The 23,805-nt window shown below is 47.1% G+C and overlaps 1 protein-coding gene across 3 annotated transcripts in view; it reads right to left on the reverse strand.

The window, feature by feature from the left end:
* Nucleotides 1-23,805, reverse strand: part of LOC147100112 (multiple C2 and transmembrane domain-containing protein 2-like) — a 538,576-nt gene that overhangs the window by 81,129 nt on the left and 433,642 nt on the right. For all 3 annotated transcript variants that reach the window (XM_085968827.1, XM_085968825.1, XM_085968826.1), the window contains exons 18-19: nucleotides 17,435-17,554; nucleotides 1,903-1,950 (exon numbers count right to left, since the gene is read on the reverse strand). In XM_085968827.1, the coding sequence (XP_085824953.1) occupies nucleotides 1,903-1,950; nucleotides 17,435-17,554 (168 nt within the window). The remainder of the gene's footprint in view (nucleotides 1-1,902; nucleotides 1,951-17,434; nucleotides 17,555-23,805) is intronic.

Consider the following 23,805-nt stretch of genomic DNA (forward strand, 5'->3'; position numbering starts at 1 on the left):
GAAAGAAGAGGAAGCCAAAATGGACAATTTCATATGTTAAGGGTTGACGTAAAGTCTGAATTGTGACATTTAAAATGTGATGACTGGAGTGTGACAGAGTCAGCGTGGTGTGTGTACTATTTGCGAGATTGAAATGGATTAATAGTGGATTTCCTGTGGTTTGGTTACCGTCGGGAGCAAGCGGAATCCAAGCGTAAACAACGGAAGGAGTGCACGTCAACCCAAGCACCCTACCCACCCGCCCCTTTAACCACCATCTGCCCCACCTGCGACAGAGACTGTAGGTCCCGCATTGGACTCATCAGTCACCTGAGAACTCATTTCTAGTGTGGAAGCAAGTCATCCTCGGGTCTGAGGGACTGCCTAAGAAGAAGAAGAAGGTCACAGTTAATCAGAGGAAATGGAGGGGGTGAAATTGGTCTTGGGCGGTCGTGCAAAACAGGCGATCACCAAAGTAAAAGAAAATCAGGCGGGGTGCAAAACGGGCTGTCGTCTGATTTGTGTTCCTGCCCCAAGACCATGTTTCCCCCCAACTCCGTCTGTTTGTTGTTAACGGGCTGAGAGGGGTTACAGCACCATCTCTGGAGCAAGCTAGAATAGCAGCTGTTGCCTGCTAACTCATTGGGGGTGATTTTGCCAATGGGAAGCTTTTGGAGGCGGAACTCCCACTTGTCGGGTTTTCAGTCCCGCCTCCAACAACTTCTGGCCAAATCACGCTATTTTCCTTTCATTGACCTTGTTAAGCCCGCCCAGCGGTTTCATCTGTCAAAAATTTTTAACAGATGAATTGTCATTGTTTGACAGCCCTGTGAAGCTGTCAAACACTAACATTCTCTGTAGTTTGATGAGGTCAAACTTCTTTCTTTTACAGAAATGAGATGGTTGTTGCATCTGAGAATGCAATGGCCACCAGTCATTTCCAACGCGGAGGTGCGAGGCTCTCTGCATACACACCGACTGAAGCCTGCAGGAAGAAACAAAGGTAAGTACACTTTTTCTAACACTTTGCACTCACCTCTACACTCTTGCACCCATCACTTACCTTCACACCACACTTTTGCACCCCTCCGACACCCGCAGACCCAGTACTCGCCGCGGTGACCTGGCGGGTTTCGGAGCCTTCGGGAAGCCCGCACTTGTGAGGGCAAAATGGTGATAATCCTCTTATTTTCCTGTTAACTACCTGTTAATCCCTTCCCGCCTCCAAGGAAATGGGACCCGGCGTGGGACGGCTACCCGCCTCCTGGCAAGATGGCACGGAGGCGGGTTGGGCACCCGTCCCCAAATTCTGCCATTTTCCCAGCAGTCCCGCCTCCCCAGGGCTGACAAAATCGCCCCCATTGACTTCAATAGACTGGAGCCCTGGTCGTGTTACCAATTCAAGGATTTCTATTACATAGATAGATAGATTTTCTGATGTGTACAACAGTATTAAACCACTTCCAGCTCCTGCAGAAGGCAACATTACACCAGTGCTAATAATAGAGGCCTTCAGTGAATGGAAGGCACGGAATGTGGAAATGATTTTTGCAACACTTACAGACACAAGTACAAATTAAAATTTCAAATGCTTGCTAAAAGATATCCGAACTATCTAATTAGGATGGGTTTCAGTTTAAAGATTAGATTTTGAGATGGCCTCTAATATTAAACACAGCGCTGCTTTAAGCATATCTGCTATACCAGCCAAGTTTATTTTAATGTACTTAAGCCAAGGTTAGTAGCTGCCAATAACTTCATTCCAGTGCTTTGAGAATGATGTAGAACACAACGAGAATTGGCAGAGTGACAGAGAAAATCACAGCAATGGCTTTTCAAGAAAAGAAACACTGCATCTTAAAATGTTTCATCCACAAACAAAGTTTATATTGTCTAGAAATAATTAGACGTGCCGTTCATTACCTTTTCGTCCTCCTCATCGTCATCATCAATATCTGCGTCTTCATCCTCCTGACAAATCAAATGTAAAAAGAAAAAGGGAATAGAGTTAGCTTTAAATGCATTTCTTTTCTTATATTGGCGAAACCCTTTTAACGCTGGGTTATAGCACGACTGAAGCCAAGGGTTTGATGCTTTAGAGCAGTGTTCGATCACTGAAAGAGAGGCCGGCGCATGTGTGCATTGAACTGTATGGTATATGTCTCATTATCTGCATAAACTGTGCCCAGAACAATGCAACTTAACTGCAGATGACACTTACTCACATGCTCACTGACGTAAGAAAACTACTAGGCATTTGGTCTAAGCGTTAAACAAAGCTTTAATCAACTGTTTTACAACATGGAGGTCTAGTTGTGCCCTTCACTAGTTCCTGTTAAGAGTGTCCTGCGCAAGCTGGGCCCGTGCCCGAGTATTTATACTCTCCCTGGACAGCGCCACCCGCAGGCTGCTCAGTATTATTTCATAAGTCTTTCTTTCATGAATGACTGATTCATGTCACTCACCATCCCTACCTCTGGGGGTTGCCTTGCAAGTTAGTTCTTCCACAGTTTTCTTGCTTAGATGGGTTTTTTTTTAAATTCCAGAATCCTGCACTGGTTTATAATGTTGGCACATTTTGCTTACATGGCACTGCTGTATATATTAGTGTTAGGATGAGGACATTTTGTTGGCAGTATCCGGGGGGGGAGGAAGGGGTGTAACTGTTCCCGTGATGGCTGGAATGGGTTAGTGCTCTCGCCTTCCCTCTCAGGTTAGCCTGCCCCTCCCTCTATAGAGAAGTGCTGTGGCATTTATGGGTGGGCAGGTGGAGCCCTTGTATCGGCCTCATGGAAAAGGTCCACCCACTCAATAGCCGTCCAATCCATTGCAGAACATCCACTCCACATAGCACATATCACCTACAGATTGGTGTTAGGATGGTGGGCGGCAAACACATAGACAATCTTTCATTACCAAAAGCAACAACCACGTCAGCCTGTTCACTATAAGGTGGGGGCAGGGCAGAATTGAGGGATCCCAATCCCTGGGGCTAAGTTCCAGCAAGCAGGGAGGTGGCTCGGAGGTGAACCCTGGCCACATTCACACGAATGGACCAACATGTACAGCAGTGTCTCTGTCCAACCACCGTCTCTCAATCACCCATCCACCGATGAAGGGCAGAATCCACGGAGCCTACATGGGCCGTGGGAGGGTGGACATCACTATTTGGGATTCTGGCCTCAAATATGGATTCCACACAAACTTATTGAAGCCAAAATCTCCCGGGTAACTCCTATGTAGAAGGTCCAGAGCACCTCAGGGTTGCACTATTGCTACATGGAGAGAGCCCCGATCATTGTTAACATTCTCACTGGTTCTGCAAACCTTTTTCCTGGTCTGGCAAGGCAGGGAGATTCTGTCAGGCAGGAACATCAGCAAGTAGAGACAGCACTTCCAAACAGAGCAAGATCTTGACCCAGCTTGCTACAACATGAGCCAACCCCCTTATCTCTACGAATGACACCTCTACCACCTAAAGATACCTATAAACACATCTTGGTCCAGTACTAGTGTCCATATTCAGCTGTGTAATACACAAACACAAACCTATATTTACACACAAACAAAATTCTTTCAGGACGATGCCAGCTCCATAGGTGAGATCCACCTTTAACCAGTTATTTGGGACAAAGACATTCAACTTGACCTTCCCTTAAGCACAATCAGCAACCAGGAGGAACTTCCTGCTGTCCAGATGTGGAGTACCATTGTAGAATGATCTGATGTACTATTGTAGAATGGCCAGGCTGGCACAGAAAGCACCTCAACCTAAAAACAATGGCTACATTTTCGTCATCATCACCTGGGCAGTGTGGATCACCCGCTCATTGTGGAACCCGCCCAGTTTGCAGTCTATTGACTTTAACGGAACGAAGATGAAAATCTACCCCAATGAATTTCAGCAGCAAAATTACATAGCTCATCCAACAACCATTTCAATATACTATTTTTGTAAATCATTGAAAATTGTACAGGTTGCATTGTTGAAAATGGCCCTGTGAACTATGTAATACTGTAGGAACATTGAAATTTAGGAACAGAAGTAGATAATTCAGCCCCCCCCGAGCCTGCTCCACCATTCAATTAGATCACGGTTGACCGGCACCTCAACTCCACTTTGGTCTTTGCACCATGTCCCTCAATATCCATCCCGAACAAAGTCTATCTAGCTCAGTCTTGAAACCCCAATTGTCTCAGCACGCATAGCCTTTTGGAGGTGGGCGGCGGGGTGGAGAAGTGTTCCTGATTTCTGCTACCCTTCGTGTGGGAAAAAGTGCTTCCTGATTTCACTCCTGAACGGCTTGGCTATAATTTTAAGATTAGGTCCCCTTGTTCTTGATTCCCCCACCAGAGGAAATAGTGTCTCCGTATCTACCCTATTGAATCCCTTTAACATTTTAAAGACCTTGATTAGATCGCCCCTCAACCTTCTACACTCAAGGGATTAACGCCAAGTTTATGCAACCTGTCATCATAATTTAATCCTCTGAGCCCCGATATCATTCTGGTGAACCTGTGCAGCCTCTCCAAGGCCAATACATCCTTCCTGAGGTGAGACGCCCAAAACTGAATGCAGTACTCCAGATAGGATCTGACCGAGGCTCTATACAACCAAAGCATAACTTAATCCCCTTTGTATTCCAGCCCCTTTGAAATAAAAGCCATCATTCCATTAGTCTTTTTGATTGATTTTTGTACTTGTCTACTAGATTTAATGATTTGTGTATTTGGGCTCCCAAATCTCTTTGCTCCTCCACAGTTCCTAGTTTCTCACCATTTAGAAAATACTCTGATCTATCTCACACTTGCTGACATTGAACTCCATTTGCCTTCATTTTGCCCATTCACTGACTGAATACAATGGTACCTGATACTACCAGGGACCTGGCAGTTCACAACAGGAGCTTGGCTTTTGAACACTTTTTTAAAATTTGTTCATGGGATGTGGATGTCGCTGGCAAGGCCAGCATTTATTGCCCATCCCTAGCTGCCCTTGATGGTGAGCCGCCTTCTTGAACCGCTGCAGTCTGTGTGGTGAAGTGTTGTTAGGTAGGGAGTTTCAGGATTTTGACCCAGCGACGATGAAGGACCGGCGATATACTTCTAAGTCAGGATGGTGTGTGCTTGGAGGGGAACTTGGAGGTGGTGGTGTTCCCATGCGCCTGCTGCCCTTGTCCTTCTAGGTGGAAAAGGTCGCAGGTTTGGGAGGTGCTGCCGAAGAAGCCTTGGTGAGTTGCTGCAGTGCATCTTGTAGATGGTACAGAATTGATTTACAGAAACTGCTTGCGAATTCTACTTCATATATTTTTTAATTTTAGGCAAGTGTCAGATTGGCTCAATTGGTGCAACTCTGAGTCAGAAGGTAATGATTTCAAACCCCACTGAAGACTTGACCACATAATCTAGGCTGCACTTCATTGCAGTACTAAAGGGGTGCTGCATTTTTCTGAGGTGCTGCTCTTTGGATCAGATGTTAATCCCAGGCCCTACCTGCCTCTTCAGGCAGATATTAAAAAATCGTACCGCACTATTGTGATCTCATTGAAACATACAAAATTCTTACAGGGCTTGGCAGGATAGATGCAGGGAGGATGTTTCACCTGGCTGAGGAGTCTAGAACCAGGGGTCACAGTCTCAGAATAAGGGGTCGGCCATTTAGGACTGAGATGAGGAGAAATTTCTTCACTCAGGAGGGAGGTGAGTGTTTGGAATTCTCTACCCCAGAGAGCTATGGAGGCTCAGTCGTTGAGTATATTCAAGACAGAGGTCAATAGATTTTTGAATATTAAGGGAATCAAGGGATATGGGGATCGGGCAGGAAAGTGGAGATGAGGTAGATGATCAGCCATGATCTTATCGAATGGCGGAGCAGGCTTGAAGGGCCAAATGGCCGACTCGTGCACCTATTTCTTATGTTCTTATGTTTTTCTGAGTTCTCTCATTGTCGAGGTCAACATTCGTCCCTCAATCAACACGGTCAAAAAAATGATTAACTTGTCATTCATCTCATTTGCTGTTGTGGGACCTTAATCTGCACAAAATGGCTGTCATATTTATCCCTGGCTAATAAAGGTGCACAAATACAAAGTAACTGACAAAAATCCCTTATAGAAAGAATAGCGTTTTCCTAAGGTAACTCCGCTTTTAGAATAACAACTCATAACTTATAACCTGATATCAGCATCTCCAGTGCAGTGCTGAGGGAGTGTGCCACTGTCGGAGGTGCTGTCTTTTGGATGAGACGTTAAATCATGGCCCTGTCTGCCTTCTCAGGTGGACCACAGCACTATTTTGAAGAAGAGCAGCGGAGTTCTCCCAGGTGTCCGAGCCAATATTTATCCCCCAATCAACATCACTAAAATGATAACAGAAAATACTGGAAACACTCAGCAGGTCAGGCAGTATCCGTGGGGAGAGAAACAGAGTTAAGGTTTCAGGTCAATGACCCAATCATCAGAACTGTTCTGACAAAGGGTCATCGCTGTTGTGTATGTACCTTTAAGAGAGAACTGTTTTACAGCTCCTGTATACTGTAGTACCGGCAGTGACCACACCTGTATATAAAGCCGGAGCAGGCTTCTGTACTTCAGTCATGAGACTACTCTACTCTAGTAAACACCTGTTGATTGTTAAGTTACAGCCTCCGTGTAGTTCTTGGGGAAACATCCTATTTAAAGAATCACGGATCTAACAGTGGCGACGAGGTTGATTCGAATCTGCCTGCAACTCTGCATTTCCCGTCAAGGAGTCGCTCCGGGAGGACGGTGGAAGAAAGTCGAGGCCAGAAGCACGGGCGTCGACCACGAGCAACCACCCAGTCATCCGGCAGCAAGTGAACATCGCAGGAGTGGCTGTTGAGAGCCACGACGATCCAGCAATAGACTGGCAACAGGTGCAGCGCACACCCTTCCCGGACAGCGGCGGCGGGAGCCGACCGACGGCGTAGAAAAGCCGAGCAGCGTCGACGGGGTAAGAGAGAGGGTGAAGCGCACAGGGCGCGGCCGGGGGTTAAAGAACCGAGCGGCATCGAGGAAAAACAAGCAGGGAGAGAGAGAGAGAGGTTAAAGCAGCAGCCGGGTTCAGGACCGAGCGACGGCAATGGGAAAGGCGCACAGGAGAACGCGCAGAGCACAGCCAGGGCTCAAGGGCTGAACCGCGTCCGCGGGGAGAAGAAGGGAGAGCGCGGGAGACGCCATTTTTTTTAAGCCGCAGCAGAGAAGGGCGAGCGCGGGAAGGAAGGAAAGTGCGGGAGACGCCATTTTGTTCCAGTGGAGAAGAAGGGAGAGCGCGGGAGATGCCATTTTTGACAGTTAAATCACACCCAGGGATGCTGAAGAGTGGCAGTATCTCTACGTTCGACAATGAAGTCGAAGATTGGGCGACATATGTGGAACGTATTGAGGTGTACTGCAGGGCGAATGAAGTGCCAGAAGCTAAGAAAGCACTGGTTTTGTTAAATTCCATGGGTGCAAAAACTTATGGGTTACTGCGAAACCTAATAACCCCAGAGAAGCCTGTGAATAAGAATTTCGAAAGCATAGTAGAAATCCTACAGGACCACTTAAACCCCACACCGCTGCTGATAGCAGAACGATTTAAGTTCCATAAAAGGAACCAACACAAAGACGAAAGCAATGCTGAGTACTTAACGGAACTGCGCAAGCTATCGAAACACTGCCAGTTTGGAGTGGGACTAGCAGATACGTTAAGGGACAAGTTTGTGTGTGGGCTTCAAAGTGAAGGAACCTAGAAACGGCTTTTATCAGAAAAGGATCTTACGCTGGACAAGGCTTTCAGCATGGCAGTATCACACGAAGCAGCCGCACGGGGCGCAGCAGAGATACAATGGAGACCGCAAGAATACGGCACCAATGAAATGTCATATGGAGCAGGGAAGTGTTATCGCTGCAGCAGAACAACACATGATCAGAAGGATTGTTGGTTCATGGACCAAGTGTGCAGACAGTATGAAAAACAGGACACATAGCAAGAGTCTGCAGGTCAGGGAAGAAAACCAACAGCAAGAAATCTCCACAGGAGAAGTACAAAAAGGTACATAAGGTGATGGACAGTAGTTCAGACGAACAGGGAAATGATACAGACTCCGGAAGCAAGGAGCTGGGTTGTCTGAAACTACATAAGGTAACCAAAATGGAGGATCACCAGACTATCTGGGTCACACTCAAGATAGACGGAGTCCAAGTGAAAATGGAATTGGACACTGGATCAGCCCTAACAGTCATAAACCAAAGGGACTACAAGCGGCTATTTCCACATATACCCTTGAAAGCTACAGAGATTGTCTTGAAGACGTACACGGGGCAAAAAGTCTACCCCAAAGGAAAAATAAGGGTGAAAGTGATATACAAAGGCCAGGAAATACCTAAAATGGACCTATATGTATTGCCAGATGGAGGACCACCACTACTAGGACGTGAATGGATCCGGAAGATACAATTAGATTGGCATTCCATACAGGCACTGAAGGTTGAGGCCAAAAAGGATGACGACGCCACACCTGGGCGACTGTCAAAAATGCTAACTGATGCAAAAGAAGTGTTCCAGGAGGGACACGGAACACTAAAAGGCATAACAGCAACGATTAAAATAGAGGAAAATGCAAGTCCAAAGTTTTTTAAGGCCTTATGCGATCCGACCAGCCGTTGAAGCAGAGCTGGAAGAGTTGGAACGTTCAGGAGTACTGTCCAAAGTAGACTGGAGCGAGTGGGCTACACCCATCATCCCTGTAATGAAGAGGTCGTTGAGTAATACGCCTGGGGAACCAAAGAAGGTCCGCATCTGTGGGGATTTTAAGGTGACAGTGAACCCAGTCCTTCACACGGTACAATATCCGCTTCCACGGATTGAGGATATTTTTGCCTCGCTATCTGGAGGTAAACGCTTCACCAAAATTGATCTGGCCCAGGCGTACTTGCAAATGGAGGTAGAAGAAGCCTCAAAACAATACCTCACGATCAACACTCATAAAGGTCTCTATCAATACAACCGACTGGTGTTCGGGGTAGCATCGGCTCCGGCTATTTGGCAAAGGGCAATGGATCAAGTCCTGCAAGGGATTCCAGGGACCCAATGTTATTTGGACGACATCCTGGTCACGGGCGAAAATGACAGTGATCACCTCGCCAACCTGGAGAAGGTGCTCACTAGATTAAAGGAATATGGGCTACGAGCTAATCGCCACAAGTGCGAGTTTTTCCAGAAGCAGATCTCGTATTGTGGCCACATTATTGATGAAGAAGGGTTACATAAGTCTCCTGAAAAGATTGAGGCAGTAGTCAAGACTCCAGCACCGGAAAATGTGTCACAACTGAGGTCGTTCCTCGGGCTAGTGAACTACTACCATAAGTTCTTACCAAATTTGTCTACAGTAGTACACCCACTGAATACCCTACTGCAAACGGGGGTACTATGGAAGTGGAATGACGAATGTAAACGAGCTTTCCAGAAGTGCAAAGAATTGATCACATCAAAAGAGGTGTTGGCCCATTTCAACCCAGCACTACCAATCCGGTTGGCATGTGATGCATCACCCTATGGTATTGGAGCGGTGCTGTCGCACAAATTCCCAGACGGGTTGGAGAGGCCAGTAGCCTTTGCGTCTCGGTCACTAACCTCAGCCGAGTGCAACTACGCCCAGATCGACAGGGAGGCCCTCAGCCTAGTATGGGGAGTAAAAAAATTCAACCACTATCTGCATGGGCAGAAGGTCACCTTGCTGACTGACCACCAACCACTTGTCTCCATCTTTAATCCTAAGAAGGGCGTTCCAGTGATGACTGCACAACGGTTACAAAGATGGTCCCTGTTTCTAGGGGCGAATCAATATGAAATAGAATATAAAGGCACGAAACAGCATGGAAACGCTGATGGGCTATCACGCTTGCCACTGCCTACTGTGGAGGAAGCACCAGCAGTGGACCCTATCGAGATATTTTATTCGTCAATAATTGAACGATTGCCAGTAACTAACGCGGATATAGAGAAGGAGACCCGCAATGATCCGACACTGTCTCGGGTATATGATTTGACGGTGAGGGGATGGCCAATACATGGCGACTCACTGTTGCCAGCATTCTCATCCAGAAGAGAACAGCTGTCAGTATGCCAGGGGGCAGTGATGTGTGGATCCCGAGTGGTAATTCCACCCAAGTTAAGGGCGAGAGTGCTCAATGAGCTTCACGAAGGGCATCTGGGAGGGGTAAAAATGAAAAGCCTTGCTAGGGCTTATGTGTGGTGGCCGGGGATTGATCAACAAATCGAGGACCTAACCAAGAGCTGCTCAGGATGCCTGAAGGTCCAAAATGCACCACCACATGCCCCTCTACACCCATGGGAGTGGCCCTCCTCTCCATGGCAACGGGTGCATATTGATTTTGCTGGTCCATTCATGGACTCAATGTTCTTAATAGCAGTGGATGCGCACTCGAAATGGCCTGAGGTGATAAAAATGTCCTTAACCACTACAGAGAAAACGATTGCAGTCCTACGGACCATATTTGCCAGGAACGGCTTGCCAGAGCAGATTTGCTCTGATAATGGACCACAGTTTGTGTCCGAAGAGTTTCGGAAATTTATGAGAAGGAATGGGGTAAGGCATTACACATCCGCCCCGTATCATTCAGCCACAAATGGATTGGCTGAGAGGTTCGTACAAACCTTTAAAAAGGCGATAAAGGCCATGTGCGATGATGAAATTCCACTACAGCATAAGGTGGACAATTTCCTGTTAGCCTACAGAAATGCGACACATGCAGTCACCAACCAGACCCTGGCCATGATGTTCTTTAACCGAAGGTTGAGATCTCGTCTGGATTTGCTCAGACCAAATGTGCGAAGAGATGTTGAGAATAAGCAATTCCAGCACATCAATGAGAAACCGACAAGGAGCTTTAATGTAGGACAACCAGTCTTGGCCCGTGACTACCGAACAGAGAAATGGCAACCCGGAATGATATGCACACGGCAGGGGCCATTAATGTACACAGTGGATGTCGGGGAGAACATTGTGAGACGCCACGTCGACCAGATCTTAGCGTCACAGGAACGAGTCAACCCCATGTCTCGCATACCTGGGGATGAACCCGACATACCGGTAGCATCTACCTCAGAAACAGTAGCAGTGGAAACTGATGAACTAACCGACGAAAGGGGGCCAGAATCGCCTCCGCACCAAGAACAAGAACCTCAGGGAAGGCGCTATCCAGAAAGGATCAGGAAGCCGCCCCAAAGACTGAATTTATAAATGGACTATTTTCAGTTAATGTTGCATGTTAAAAATGTTAATTGTTAAATGAATGTTATGGTACTGTTAATCTAAAAGGGGAGGAATTGTTGTGTATGTACCTTTAAGAGAGAACTGTTTTACAGCTCCTGTATACTGTAGTACCGACAGTGACCACACCTGTCTATAAAGCCGGAGCAGGCTTCTGTACTTCAGTTGTGAGATTACTCTACTCTAGCAAACACCTGTTTAGTTACAGCCTCCGTGTAGTTCTTGGGGAAACATCCTATTTAAAGAATCACGGATCTAACAATCGCCCTGAAACGTTAACTCTGTTTCACTCTCCACAAATGCTGCCTGACCTGCTGAGTGTTTCCAGTATTTTCTGTTGTTATTTCAGATTTCCAGCATCCGCAGTATTTCGCTATTGTGTCACTAAAACGGATTATCTGCTCATTATCATATTGCTATTAGTGGGAGCTTGCTGTGCAAAAATTGGCTGCCGCGTTTCCTACATTACAACGGCAACTACACTTCCAAAGTACTTCACTGGCTATAAAGCGCTTTGGGACGTCCTGAGAAAAGTTTGATTTACTTTTGGGTTTTCGAGTTACTAATGGAATTCTGTGTATTCTTCAGAACTGCAGTCTACTTCCTGCCATCTATGGAACATTAGAGCTGCCACATCCTATCCGGGCTCAACTTTGAGCACTGAAAAAAAAGCACTAATTTTTTTTTAATTGGAGGCCATTCAGATCTGGTCCAACATCTCCCAGTTGTGGCTGTTAGTTCAACAGTTCCACGCCCACACACAATGTTCAGGTTAACCAGCCGTCATGGCTGGGCCTTTGTACGGGAGGTTTTCACACCTTTCATTTGGCCCGTGTTTTAGGGATTATCAGACATTACCCTCTCGTTACACTGCAAAAATCTTGCTCTGGAGTAAATCCATTTGGATTCAGTTCTGAACGGAACTGTGTAATCCCTGACATTAGTCATTCCAGTTACAAAGTTTCTCCTTTTTAACCATAGGCTCCATGCCACGGTTTATGACCTTGATCTTAACTCCGTGCAAGTGCCAGCTTAAGAGTAATTCCGAACCAAAATCCGGGCTTTTATCTGCACTTGATCACCAGACAGCAGGGGGTTGCCAGAATGATGATTCTTGTCACCACATTCCTGCCTTCCTCCTGAGTCTCTGCAGCTGGATTCATTGTCCCAACACCTGCACCATTGCGAACAGTGTAGATTTAGTCCTTAATCCCATCAGCATCATGAGTGATCCATAACTGGAGTCCCTCAGGGATGCAAGTGTTAGCACAGGGCTGCTATTGGCCGGTGCTCAAACCTATTAATAGGAAAAAAAAAACCACATGATGAAAATGACTGGAACTGATGGGAGACGAGAGTTGTACATTCTTGAGTTCTGATCAGCACATTCACTAACTCGACAGCTTTTCTGAAAGCTCAGCCCGAGAAATAGCGCTCGATTTAAAAACATAAGGGGGAAAAATTCAGTATCGCCCCGTTTGGGGCGCCATTATCGGCCATGCGCAAAGTTTAGCGCCTGGCACTAATTATCGCCTCCGACGGCAAACTTGGCTTTTATCGCCCCTGGAGGTGATTGGAGCGCTAAATCAGGCACTTCACACCTGTCTTAAGGCGCAAAGGCCGAGGAGCGAGGCGCTACCTCAGAGCGCTGACGAAGCAAGGGCAAATCAAAATAAACCTGCAAAGTGCTGCTCAGTACTCAAAACTCCTTCACACAGTGTTGAATCTCTCCAGAAGTCTCTCTCTCTCTCTCTCTCTCAGAATGCGTGGTGCCAAAATGTCACCGACAAAAAAGGCAGGAAGCGGCCGCCTTTAAATAGCGCTCCCCCAGTCCCTTTCTGACAGCAAAACGCTGCCCTCAACCTGTCGTTGCTAGCGGCAGGCGGTAAGGCAGGGGGCGCCACTCAATATCCGGTCCGGGGCGCTAACGGGGCGTTGCGCACTCGACTGACGTCACAATCTGCAGGCGCAGGAGATCGCGGCGGTAGTGTTTAGCGCCACCGCAAAATGTCTAGTTAATTTTGCGAGCGGCGCAAACATCGCCGCGCCCGGCCTCTAGTTGCTTTGCGCCCCAATTGGCGCCCTCGTAAGGCGCTAACGGGAGGCGCAAACAACTGAATTTTCCCTCCTACGTAGTGTCCTGAAATAACTGCATTCTCCCAAGACTGAACACGCTGGGGCTCTTTTCTCTAGAAAAGAGAAGGCTGAGGGTTGACCTGATAGAGGTCTTTCAAATTATGAAAGAGTTCAATAGGGTAGACGAAGAGACTGTGGCCTAGAAATTCAGTAGCGCCCCGTTTGGGGCGCCAGCCTCTCCAGGGCGCTAAAAGTAGCGCCCCGGAAGTAGTCGCAGCCGCCCGTCGGAAATTCACTTTGCGCGCCCCAGAGGGAAGCGCGGCACTACTGGAGGCGCCTCGCATCCCTCTTGGGCCACTGCAACTGAAGATCGCTGCGCAACGTGCCGCAGCGCCACACGCTGTGGCACGGCGCGCTGCGGTACTGCAGGCCTTCCTCCCCTTCTTAAAGGGGAGGGGCCTTGTGCAGCGCGAGCGAGGATCGCGAGTGCCGGCAAAAGAGCCTGGCACCGAGGAGAAGTGCCGGGCTCTTGGAATGCAGTCGGCACTCCGTGGGGGGTGGGGGAGGGAGGGCTCAGGAGGCCGGGGACGGCAGCGCGGAGAGGTGCTGGCAGGCGGCCAGCAAAAAAAAATGGCCGCCCCGCACCTCTCCTTTAATTAGCGCCCCTACCGCCGCAGGTAGGCCCCCCTGAACCGGTCGCAAATAGCGTCCGGCGTTAAAGCAGGGGGCGCAACTAAATATCGCGATCGGGGCGGTAGCGGGGCGCTGCGCACACCGATGACGTCATCGGTAGCGGCACAGCGCTAACGGCTAGCGCCGCCATTAGCGTCCCACTAAATTTAGCGGGAGGCATGGCCAGTGGCTTCCGACCCACTTAGCGCCCTCTTAAGGCGCTAACGGGTGGCGCAGCCCACTGAATTTCTAGGCCTATGTTTCAGCTTGTGGGGGGGAGACCAAAACTAGGGGCTTTAAATATAAGATAGTCACTCATAAATCCAATAGGGAATTCAGGAGGAACCTCTTTACTCAGAGAGTGGTTAGAATGTGGAACTCGCTACAAGGACTATTGGAGGCGAGTAGCATCGATGCATTTAAGGGGAAGCTAGATAAACACATGAGGGAGAAAGCAATAGAAGAGTATGCTGATAGGCTTAGAAGAGTGTGAAGCATAACAACAACAACAACTTGTATTTATATAGCGCCTTTAACGTAGTAAAACGTCCCAAGGCTTATAAAACAAAATTTGACACCGAGCCACATAAGGAGATATCAGGGCAAATGGCGCTTGGTCAAAGAGGTCGGTTTTAAGGAGAGTCTTAAAGGAGGAGAGAGACGTAGAGAGGCGGAGAGGTTTAGGGAGGAAATTTCAGAGCTTGGGGCCTCGACAGCTAAAGGCATGGCCACCAATAGTTGAGCGATTAAAATCGGGAATGCTCAAGACACTGGCACAGACCAGTTGGGTCGAGTGGCCTGTTTCTGTGCTGTACATTCTATGTAACATAGAGCTTGAAGATAATGAAGACTGTTACTGGGAAAATTCAATTTTTTTTTTAACCACAGGCAACACCTTTTGGGGACCAAGAGGTTATAACCCCTTAAAATGTTTGAATTGAATACTAAAATACAAATTACACACACACACTTATGCACATTGTACTTATTGTGTGTGTTTTAACTCACTTTTCCTCAGAAAAACAACTTAGGCATCTGGCCAACCCTTTCCCCTCTCCCGCCAACACTCCTGTCAAGAATGCCCACGTCTTCTGGTTATGAGGTTATTAACAGTTTGCTAAAGTGACGGGTTCCAGTAACACACACTGGATTGTGCAGTCACAGGGCTGACCTCTGTCCTTGGCTCCAAGGCTCTGATTTTATACTCTGTTAGAACTGTGGGCCAAAGAGTGGAGGTCAGTGAGATCACTCAAACAACGTGTTATAGAAACCAAAACACTGCTGCAAAGAAGACTTAAAAGGGGCACTCATCACGGAAAAATGCCTGACAGCCTTTCTCCCTGCTCCCACCCAACCAATTTGTTTTCATATGCACAACCACAGGCAGGAATGTGTTTTAAAGCCACATATATGTGGCAAAAGCTTACGGCATTATTGCCACTAAAGGTATGGGTGGTTCTTCTCCTTCCCCAAAGTGGCAATGAATCTCCTTTTAAAATCCTTTCAGAGCTCAACTTCTCAGAATCCTTTGATTCACGGGGCGAGTTTTGGGACAACCTGGAGAAGGAGGACCGGGAACTTCCTCGGACACGTCCCACCTCCGCCATTGTAGCTCTGCCGAGTGTGGCGCAGACGCCAGTTACTTGGGTAAATGGTGTTGGCGCCGCACTTCCGGCCATGTTATGGCGCAGGAGCAGGGACCATCTGCTCCGGCGGCACGGTGGCATAGTGGTTAGCACTGTTGCCTCACAGCGCCAGAGCCCCGGGTTCGAATCCGGCCCCGGGCGACTGTCTGTGTGGAGTTTGCACATTCTCCCCGTGTTTGCGTGGGTTTTCTCCGGGTGCTCCGGTTTCCTCCCACAGTCCAAAGATGTGCGGAAAATGTTGATTGGCTATGATAAATTGACCCTTACTGTTAGGAAGATTAAATACGTGGGGTTACAGGGATAGGGTGGGATATGTGTTGGTGTAGGGGTTATGGGGATCGGGTGGGATATGTGTCGGTGCAGGCTCGATGGGCCGAAATGGCCTCTATCTGCACTGTGGGGTTTCTGTGATTCTGTGATTCTGTGATCTCCGAGGAACTTTCCGGCCTCTGTCTTTCAGTCAATAACGCAGTTAAGGTCAGCGTAACTGCAGGTTGGCTTTTGTACTGCAATATGTAGTAAGAGGAGGCAGAGATGACCTGGTTATGGACAAGTCGCATTATTGTCACTTTCGACAAGCCTGAAAAGCTCAGTCAATAAACAATTAAAATCAGGTGAGGAGTAAAAGACACGTAAAAACCGAGTAATGGACTCGGCTTTGCAAGTAACCTCAAAGCATGAATACTCAGGAACAGTCAAGACCTTGAGTTTTCCCATGGTTTTCCCAATCTCTTACGGTGTCTTCAGGGGGGAGGTTGACGGAATCCCCGGAGAATTGGCGTAAACGGCCATTTTTATCCATTTTACGCCGTTACTCCGGAGTTCCATCGATCTTCTACAAGAGAATCCCCACTGCATGGACAATCCAGGCATAAACCTAGATGGACATTTAATCTTCATTAAATTTCAAGAGGTCGTCACGTTACATGTCATTAAGCGGCCAACTCCAGTTCTGTTGCTGTCCACTGAACAAGAGGAATACTCCCCCAATTCAAACGGACATGATAATATTATTTAAGTTTGTGTGCCCTTTTTTGTTGTTATGGTTAAGTTATTAGTTGTGCCCTTTAAAAGGGGGGCACTTTTGTTTTTTGGTTGATGACACTCGGACATAAGAAATAGGAGCAGGAGTAGGCCATTCGGCCCTTCGAGCCTGCTCCGCCATTCAATAAGATCATGGCTGATCTTCTACCTCAACTCCACCTTCCCGCGCTCTCTCTATATCCGTAGATTCCAATAATATCCAAAAATCTATCGATCTCTGTCTTGAATATACTCAATGACTGAACATCCACAGCCCTCTGGGGTAGAGAATTCCAAAGATTTACCACTCTTTGAGTGAAGAAATTTCACCTCATCTCAGTCCTAAATGGCCAACCCCTTATTCTGAGACTGCGACCCCTAGTTCTAGACTCCCCAGCCAGGGGGAACATCCTCCCAGCATCTACCCTGTCAAGCCCTGTAAGAATTTTATATGTTTCAATGAGATCACCTCTCATTCTTCTAAATTCTAGAGAATATAGGCCTAGTCTACTCAATCTCTCCTCATAGGACAATCCTTCCATCCCAGGAATCAGTCTGGTGAACCTTCGTTGCACTCCCTCTATGGCAAGTATATCCATCCTTAGGTAAGGAGACCAAAACTGTGCACAGTACTCCAGGTGTGGTCTCACCAAGGCCCTGTATTATGTCCAAGACATTAGTGACTATTTTAGAAAAGGCACATTTCTTCCACTAGAGTGAGAGAGTCTCATCAATAACTCACCATGTCCTGCTGGCTGACAACCTTCCCTCTGGCCATCTGAATGTAGTTCCAGGCAAAAAGCATCAAGAGTGCAAGTGGGAGCATGTAGATCTCAAACGTCCAGACAATAACCAAATACAACTGAAAAGAAAGAGAAATACTGTCATTAACACCTGAAGGAAAATCTAAAGAACAAAAAGAAATACTGTTCTGGATACCTGGGAAGAGGGAGGACTGATTTTCTTTTTCCACTATCTGCTAAGCACGCAACTTGTATTTATATCACACCTTTAATGTAGTAAAACGACCCAAGGCCTTTCACAGGAGAGTTATCAAACAAAATTTGACACCGAGCCACATGAGGAGATATTAGGGCAGATGAGGTAGGTTTTAAGGAGTGTCTTAAAGGAGGAAAGAGAGGTAGAGTGGCAGAGAGGTTTAGGGAGGGAATTCCAGAGCTTAGGGCCTTGGCAGCTGAAGGCACGGCCACCAATGGTGGAACGATTAAGATCGGGGGATGCTCAAGAAGGCAGAATCAGAGGAGCGCAGAGATCTCGAAGGGTTGTGGGGCTGGAGGAGATTACAGAGATAGGGAGGGTCGAAGCCATGGAGGGATTTGAAAACAAGGATACAGAATGGATACTACAGAGTTATCACCTTTTGAAAGCTCTCTTCAAGACAGCAGTCATGCTGCGAGGTGCCGTGTGTAATGTTCTGTTTATATTGTATGGAATCACTTCAAACAGAAGCAGTCCTATTTGCCTCCACCCCACCCCACCCCCCCACCACTCCGATTATATTGTGGGGCAGAATCCAGAGAACTGGTGTCGACACAGAAACAACTGCAAGAACAGAGCAATTGTCTGAAAGTGATGATTGTGACTTTTGTGTTCCGGCGATGGACCTTCCCTGATGCCTGGGGAACCCCAGGGGTTTCCTGGGTGGGCAGTGCCATCCTTTCATGATTTGAGTTACTTTACTTGACGAGTACTTTTATGTGCCATGTGCTTTGAGGGGAGCAATGTAAAGTAAACCGAGCAGCATATACAGAACGCACGGGTAAATCAATAACTTAAGATTTAATTAAGCTTCAAAAAAATAACTGATGGAATAAGAATCATCCTCAAAGTAAAGTAACATTTGGTAACTAATGGTTGTTCCTTCACCCCACCATTGGTGGCCGTGCCTTCAGCTGCCAAGACCCGAAGCTCTGGAATTCCCTCCCTAAAACTCTCCGCCTCTCTACCTCTCTCTCCTCCTTTAAGACACTCCTTAACACCCACCTCTTTGACCAAGCTTTTGGTCAGCTGTCATACTGGCTCGGTGTCAATATTTATCTGACTACACTTCTGTGAAGTGCCTTGGGACATTTTCCTGCATTAAAGGTGCTAAATAAATACAAGTTGTTGCTATTGTTGAGGAGAAAGAAATTGCTTTTAAAAACTCCTCTGCAGGTTACTCAATGGCAGCACTTCCCAGCCCCACGAGTCTCATCACCAAGAAGAACAGAAGCAGCAATCTCATGGGAACACCATCACTTCCAAGTTCCCCTGCAAGTCGCACACCATCACGACTTGGTCATATAATGGCACTCCTTCATCTACACTGGGATAACGTCCTGGAATTCCTTACCTAACACCATTGTGGGCGCCATTACCATGCGGACTGCAGCAGTTCAAGAAGGAGGCCCACCACCACCACCACCTTCTCGGGGCAACTAGAGGTGGACAATAAATGCCGACCTTGCCAGTGACGCCCGCATCCCGAAAAAAGTAATAAGAAAAAAATGCTCTGTTCTATTATAACTTGAATAATAACATTTAGTGCTCTCAAATAGAATTACAGAAATATAAAAAGCTAAGAGCAGTTCTCACGTTAATATGTTTTTGTAAAAAAAGTACAATTCTGGGTGAGGGAGTGGGATTAATTGGACAGCTCTTTCAAAGAGCCAGTACAGGCACGATGGGCTGAATGGTCTCTTTCCCTGCTATAACATTCTATGATTTAATCCGGACATCGAAAACTTCCTTCAATACTGAAAGGCTTTCTGCACTAAACTAGCATAGAGATAACTTTTAGTTCAGAGCCTGATATTCCAAAAGTGAATGTGACCGCCCATAGTTTGCACTTATGGGTGGGTGTGCCAATTCAATCCATGCCCCAAATTGCATGCACAGAAAATGGCAGGAAAATCACTCTAAGTTGATGTGAAACTTACGCTTTGCCACCAAGATCAACTGTAATAACAGAGGCCGCGAACCATTAGCTCCAACTGATTGCCTTCAAAGAAAAGACTTCCAGCAGCAAATATTTTTTTGTAGCGATTTCCCAACCCGCAATAAAACATGCTGTGGTTTGCCTTGTTTTTAATCATTCGGATGAGCCGTTAAGCTAAGGCCCCAACTGCTCTCTCAGGTGGAGGTGAAAGATCCCATGGCACCTTTCGAAGAGGAGCAGGGCAATTCTCCCCGGTATCCTGGCCAATATTTATCCCTCAACCAACATCACTAAAAGAGATGATGTGGTCATTATCACTTTGCTGTTTGTGGAAGCTTGCTGTGCGCACATTGGCTGCCGCGTTTCCCACATTACAAGAGTTACTACACTTCAAAAAGTACTACTGCGGCTGTAAAGCGCTTTGCGGTGGGAGGGGCCGGCTGGGTTTCCTTTTAATAAAAGATCGGGGGAATGCCGGGCCGGGGAGCCCCATGGACTCCTTGTGAGACCTAGAGGGGGTGGGCGGGAGGAATCCTGGTCCTCCTGGCATAGTGGTTAGCACTGTTGCCTCACAGCGCCAGGGACCCGGGTTCGAATCCAACCTCGGGCGACTGTCTGCGTGGAGTTTGCACATTCTCCCCGTGTTTGCGTGGGTTTCCTCCGGGTGCTCCGGTTTCCTCCCACAGTCCAAAGATGTGTGGGTTAGGTTGATTGGCTATGATAAATTGACCCTTAGTGTTCGGGGGATTAAATATGTGGGGTTACGGGGATAGGGTGGGATATGTGTTGGTGTAGGGGTTACGGGGATCGGGTGGGATATGTGTCGGTGCAGGCTCGATGGGCCGAAATGGCCTCTATCTGCACTGTGGGGTTTCTGTGATTCTGTGATTCTGTGAAGGAGTTGGAGTTCAAAGGCAGGCAACGTTTTAAAACTTACCCGGGCCTCTTGTGGCCAGTCGGCTCCTCCTGCCGTGTTGCTTTTGCCAGGCAGCAGATACCGTAGGACTCTCCTTGCGTGGACCTTAAAATTATGTGGCGCCGCCGATGAGATCAGACTGCGACTTTTGAATCTGAACTAGGCCCCCGCCCGCTTTTAGCGGGAGCTCGGCCCGGGCCTGAATCGCCGTGGTAAATAATGTGACGGGGGTTAAAGGCGGGATCTTGATGTTTCTGCCCGTCCGGTGGGAGGGGGTTTAAAATCTAGGCCCCAAGTGCCTACCCCAATGAAAAGTTCCAATTCTGTTTGCGATCAATCTCAAGGTGATGCCAGCTTTAAAAGTTTTTTATTTTGCCTCTCACGTTATTAGGATTGGTGGAGAGGGCAAAGCAACTGCACTAATTCAACCGGATGTCAGTCTAGATTTTTTTTATATCTATCTCCTGAAATGTCCAAGGCCTTGAACTACATTCTACAGCCCATCAAGACAAAAACCTGGAAAATTATGTTTCATATTTCATTTTCCAATAAAAATTAAATATTCACCGGCTTAAACACACATCTGGTAACTGCATTTCCCCCACCACCCCCCCCCCCATTTTAATATTTGCCCTTCTGCAGAATGTTTTAACTAGCACAGCCTCTGAACACATATCAGGTAATTATTTCTGAAACTATTCCTGGGTCACACTTGCAGCGTAGAAAAGATGTAACTAATACCTTGTTTAGAGCAATAAATGGCCCATATATTATGGCTAAAAGCTCAGCAATAAAAATACTTATTAAGTGTAACAATCGTACTGTAAGCTCATGCAAAAATAATCGCCTTAAAATAAAGTGTAAAAATCCAATAACTTTCTACCAGGGGAATAATTTAACAGACCCAGTGCAGGCCAAATAAAATGCAAATGCTTTCCAAGTCACTGAGAACACATTTAGAAAGCTGCAGTCATGCAGCTTGAAAAACTAACCAATTTTTTTTTAAAGGACGTAGTTAGGTAAATTGTACTAAACTAGGGCAGACACAGGAGAGAGGGACCTACATTAGATAATTGTAGACTACATTTTAAGGGCTGAGGAAGAAATAATTGGCAGGGGCTTTACTTGGTGCTGTGTCTTTCATAGAATCATACAGCACAGAAGGAGGCCGGCCATACAGCCCATCGCAACCGGGCTGTTTCTTTGAAAGAGCTATCCAATTCGTCCCACTCTCCCTTGCTCTTTCCCCCAAAGCCCTTGCAAATTTTTCCTTTTCCTATTGCATTTAATCTCTCCGCTGTTTGGCAGCATTTTGTTTCGACATTTGTTTCCTGACCTGAGGGAACTGACTTACGCTGGTGTAGTCTGGTGGATGTCTGTGCACTTGGCTAGCTCAATCAAGTGGCCATTCATCATCTGCCATCCACTTACTCCTCCTGGGTGAATGGCAGCTGGCTATTTGATTCACCATCCTGTTCTCACCTCACCTCCATATGTGGGCGCACTTTCTAGCAAGGGTGCCAATGGATGATGATCAGAATGGGAACCATCCTTGATTTTTCCTCTCCCTGAACCAGGAAACAGCTTCCGTGGAATGGAGGCAATTGTAACAACTCAATGGCACTGCCAACACCAGTTAACTCAGCACAGAGCAGGCATCAAACCAGGGACCTTCCTGCTCCATAGGGGTCAGGACGTGTAAAGCCATCTAGGGGATTGTTGCGGTGGTTTCTTGTTCTTCTACACTTGGGTAAATACACTTTAGTGTCAGCCGTGGCTCAGTGGGCAGCACACTCGCCTCTGGGTCAAAAGGTTGTGGGTTCAAGTCCCACTCCAGAGACTTGAGCACAATATCTAAGGCTAACACCCCAGTACAGTGCTGAGGGAGTGCAGCACTGTTGGAGGTGCCGTCTTTCGGATGAGACGTTAAACCGAGGCCCCGTCTGCCCTCTCAGGTGGACGTAAAAGATCCCATGGCACTATTTTGAAAAAAGCAGGGGAGTTCTCCCCGGTGTCCTGGCCAATATGTATCCCTCAATCAACATCACTAAATAAAAACAGATCATCCGGTCATTATCACATTGCTGTTTGCGGGAGCTTGCTGTGCGCAGATTGGCTGCCGCGTTTCCTACATTACAACAGTGACTATATATATCTGAAACGACGGGGGGGGGATAGTTTTAAACTCACTCTCCAGGCAGGAATGTCACGGGATCAGGTGGAACACCGGCTTTACACTCCGTCCGATATTACTTTATTGACTTCAGTGGAGAGTAAAATCGGGCAGAGTGCAAAGCCGGCGTTGGACCCGATCCCGTCAGTTTCCCGACAGATGAGTTAACTTACAATTACTGCCAATAGTGCAGTGTGTCCAAACTAAATGTGTTACATTGTGCAGGCCTCGGCAAACAAATGACACCTAGAATGGAAACCAAAAAGGAAAGCTTTTCATTTCTTAAAAGGAAATCATCCGCACGAGAAGGTTATTGGTGCTGCTTTCCAACTCATTAGAGAAGATACAATAGCACGACGTAATTCAGGTCACAAAAAGAGTCAGGGAGCCCAAAAACTCCATTGTGGGACAAAAATAATGCTAAGCATTTTTAGCCTGTTTGCCCTGTTATCCGAGTTATCCCCAGGGTCCTGGGGCCAATATTTCTCCCTTAATCAATATAACAAGAAAAACAGATTATCCGGTCATTTTCACATTGCTGTTTGTGGGACCTTGCTGTGTGCAAATTGGCCGCTGCGTTTCCCACATTACAACAGTGACTCCACTTCAAAAAGTACTTCATTGGCTGGAAAGCGCTTTTGGGAGGTCCGGTGGTCGTGAAAGGCGCTATAGAAATGCAAGTCAGTCTTTCTTTTCTTTTCCCTCCGGAAAAGGGCAAGAATCGCCCTTTAAGCAAAACAAGTGGAAGGACCCCAGATGAAGCACTGACAGAGCTGGGCGGCAAAAATGTGGTGTTAACCAGCGAGAAACAGGTCAGATCATGAGAAACGTCAATAGACAAAAGCACGGAGTGCTGATAGCCCAGAGGTACACACAGGGCCAGAGAGTGCATTCAAAGATTAGTTCATTATCGGGTGACTTTGCAGCCAAGCTCTTGTCAGGTCATTTAAGATGAATTTCAGGTTTGTTCAGGTGCTGTAACCTGAATAAATTATGAAAAAAAAAAGTTGGCTCCACCGTATCCTGAGGCTGGATTATCCAGACATGAATACAAAATTGGCCCAGTTCTGATCCTTTAGAGTTAGG

The sequence above is a fragment of the Somniosus microcephalus genome, chromosome 27 (genome assembly GCF_052327205.1).
Source record: "Somniosus microcephalus isolate GS21.2 chromosome 27, FLI_Smic_1.0, whole genome shotgun sequence".
NCBI lineage: Eukaryota > Metazoa > Chordata > Chondrichthyes > Squaliformes > Somniosidae > Somniosus > Somniosus microcephalus.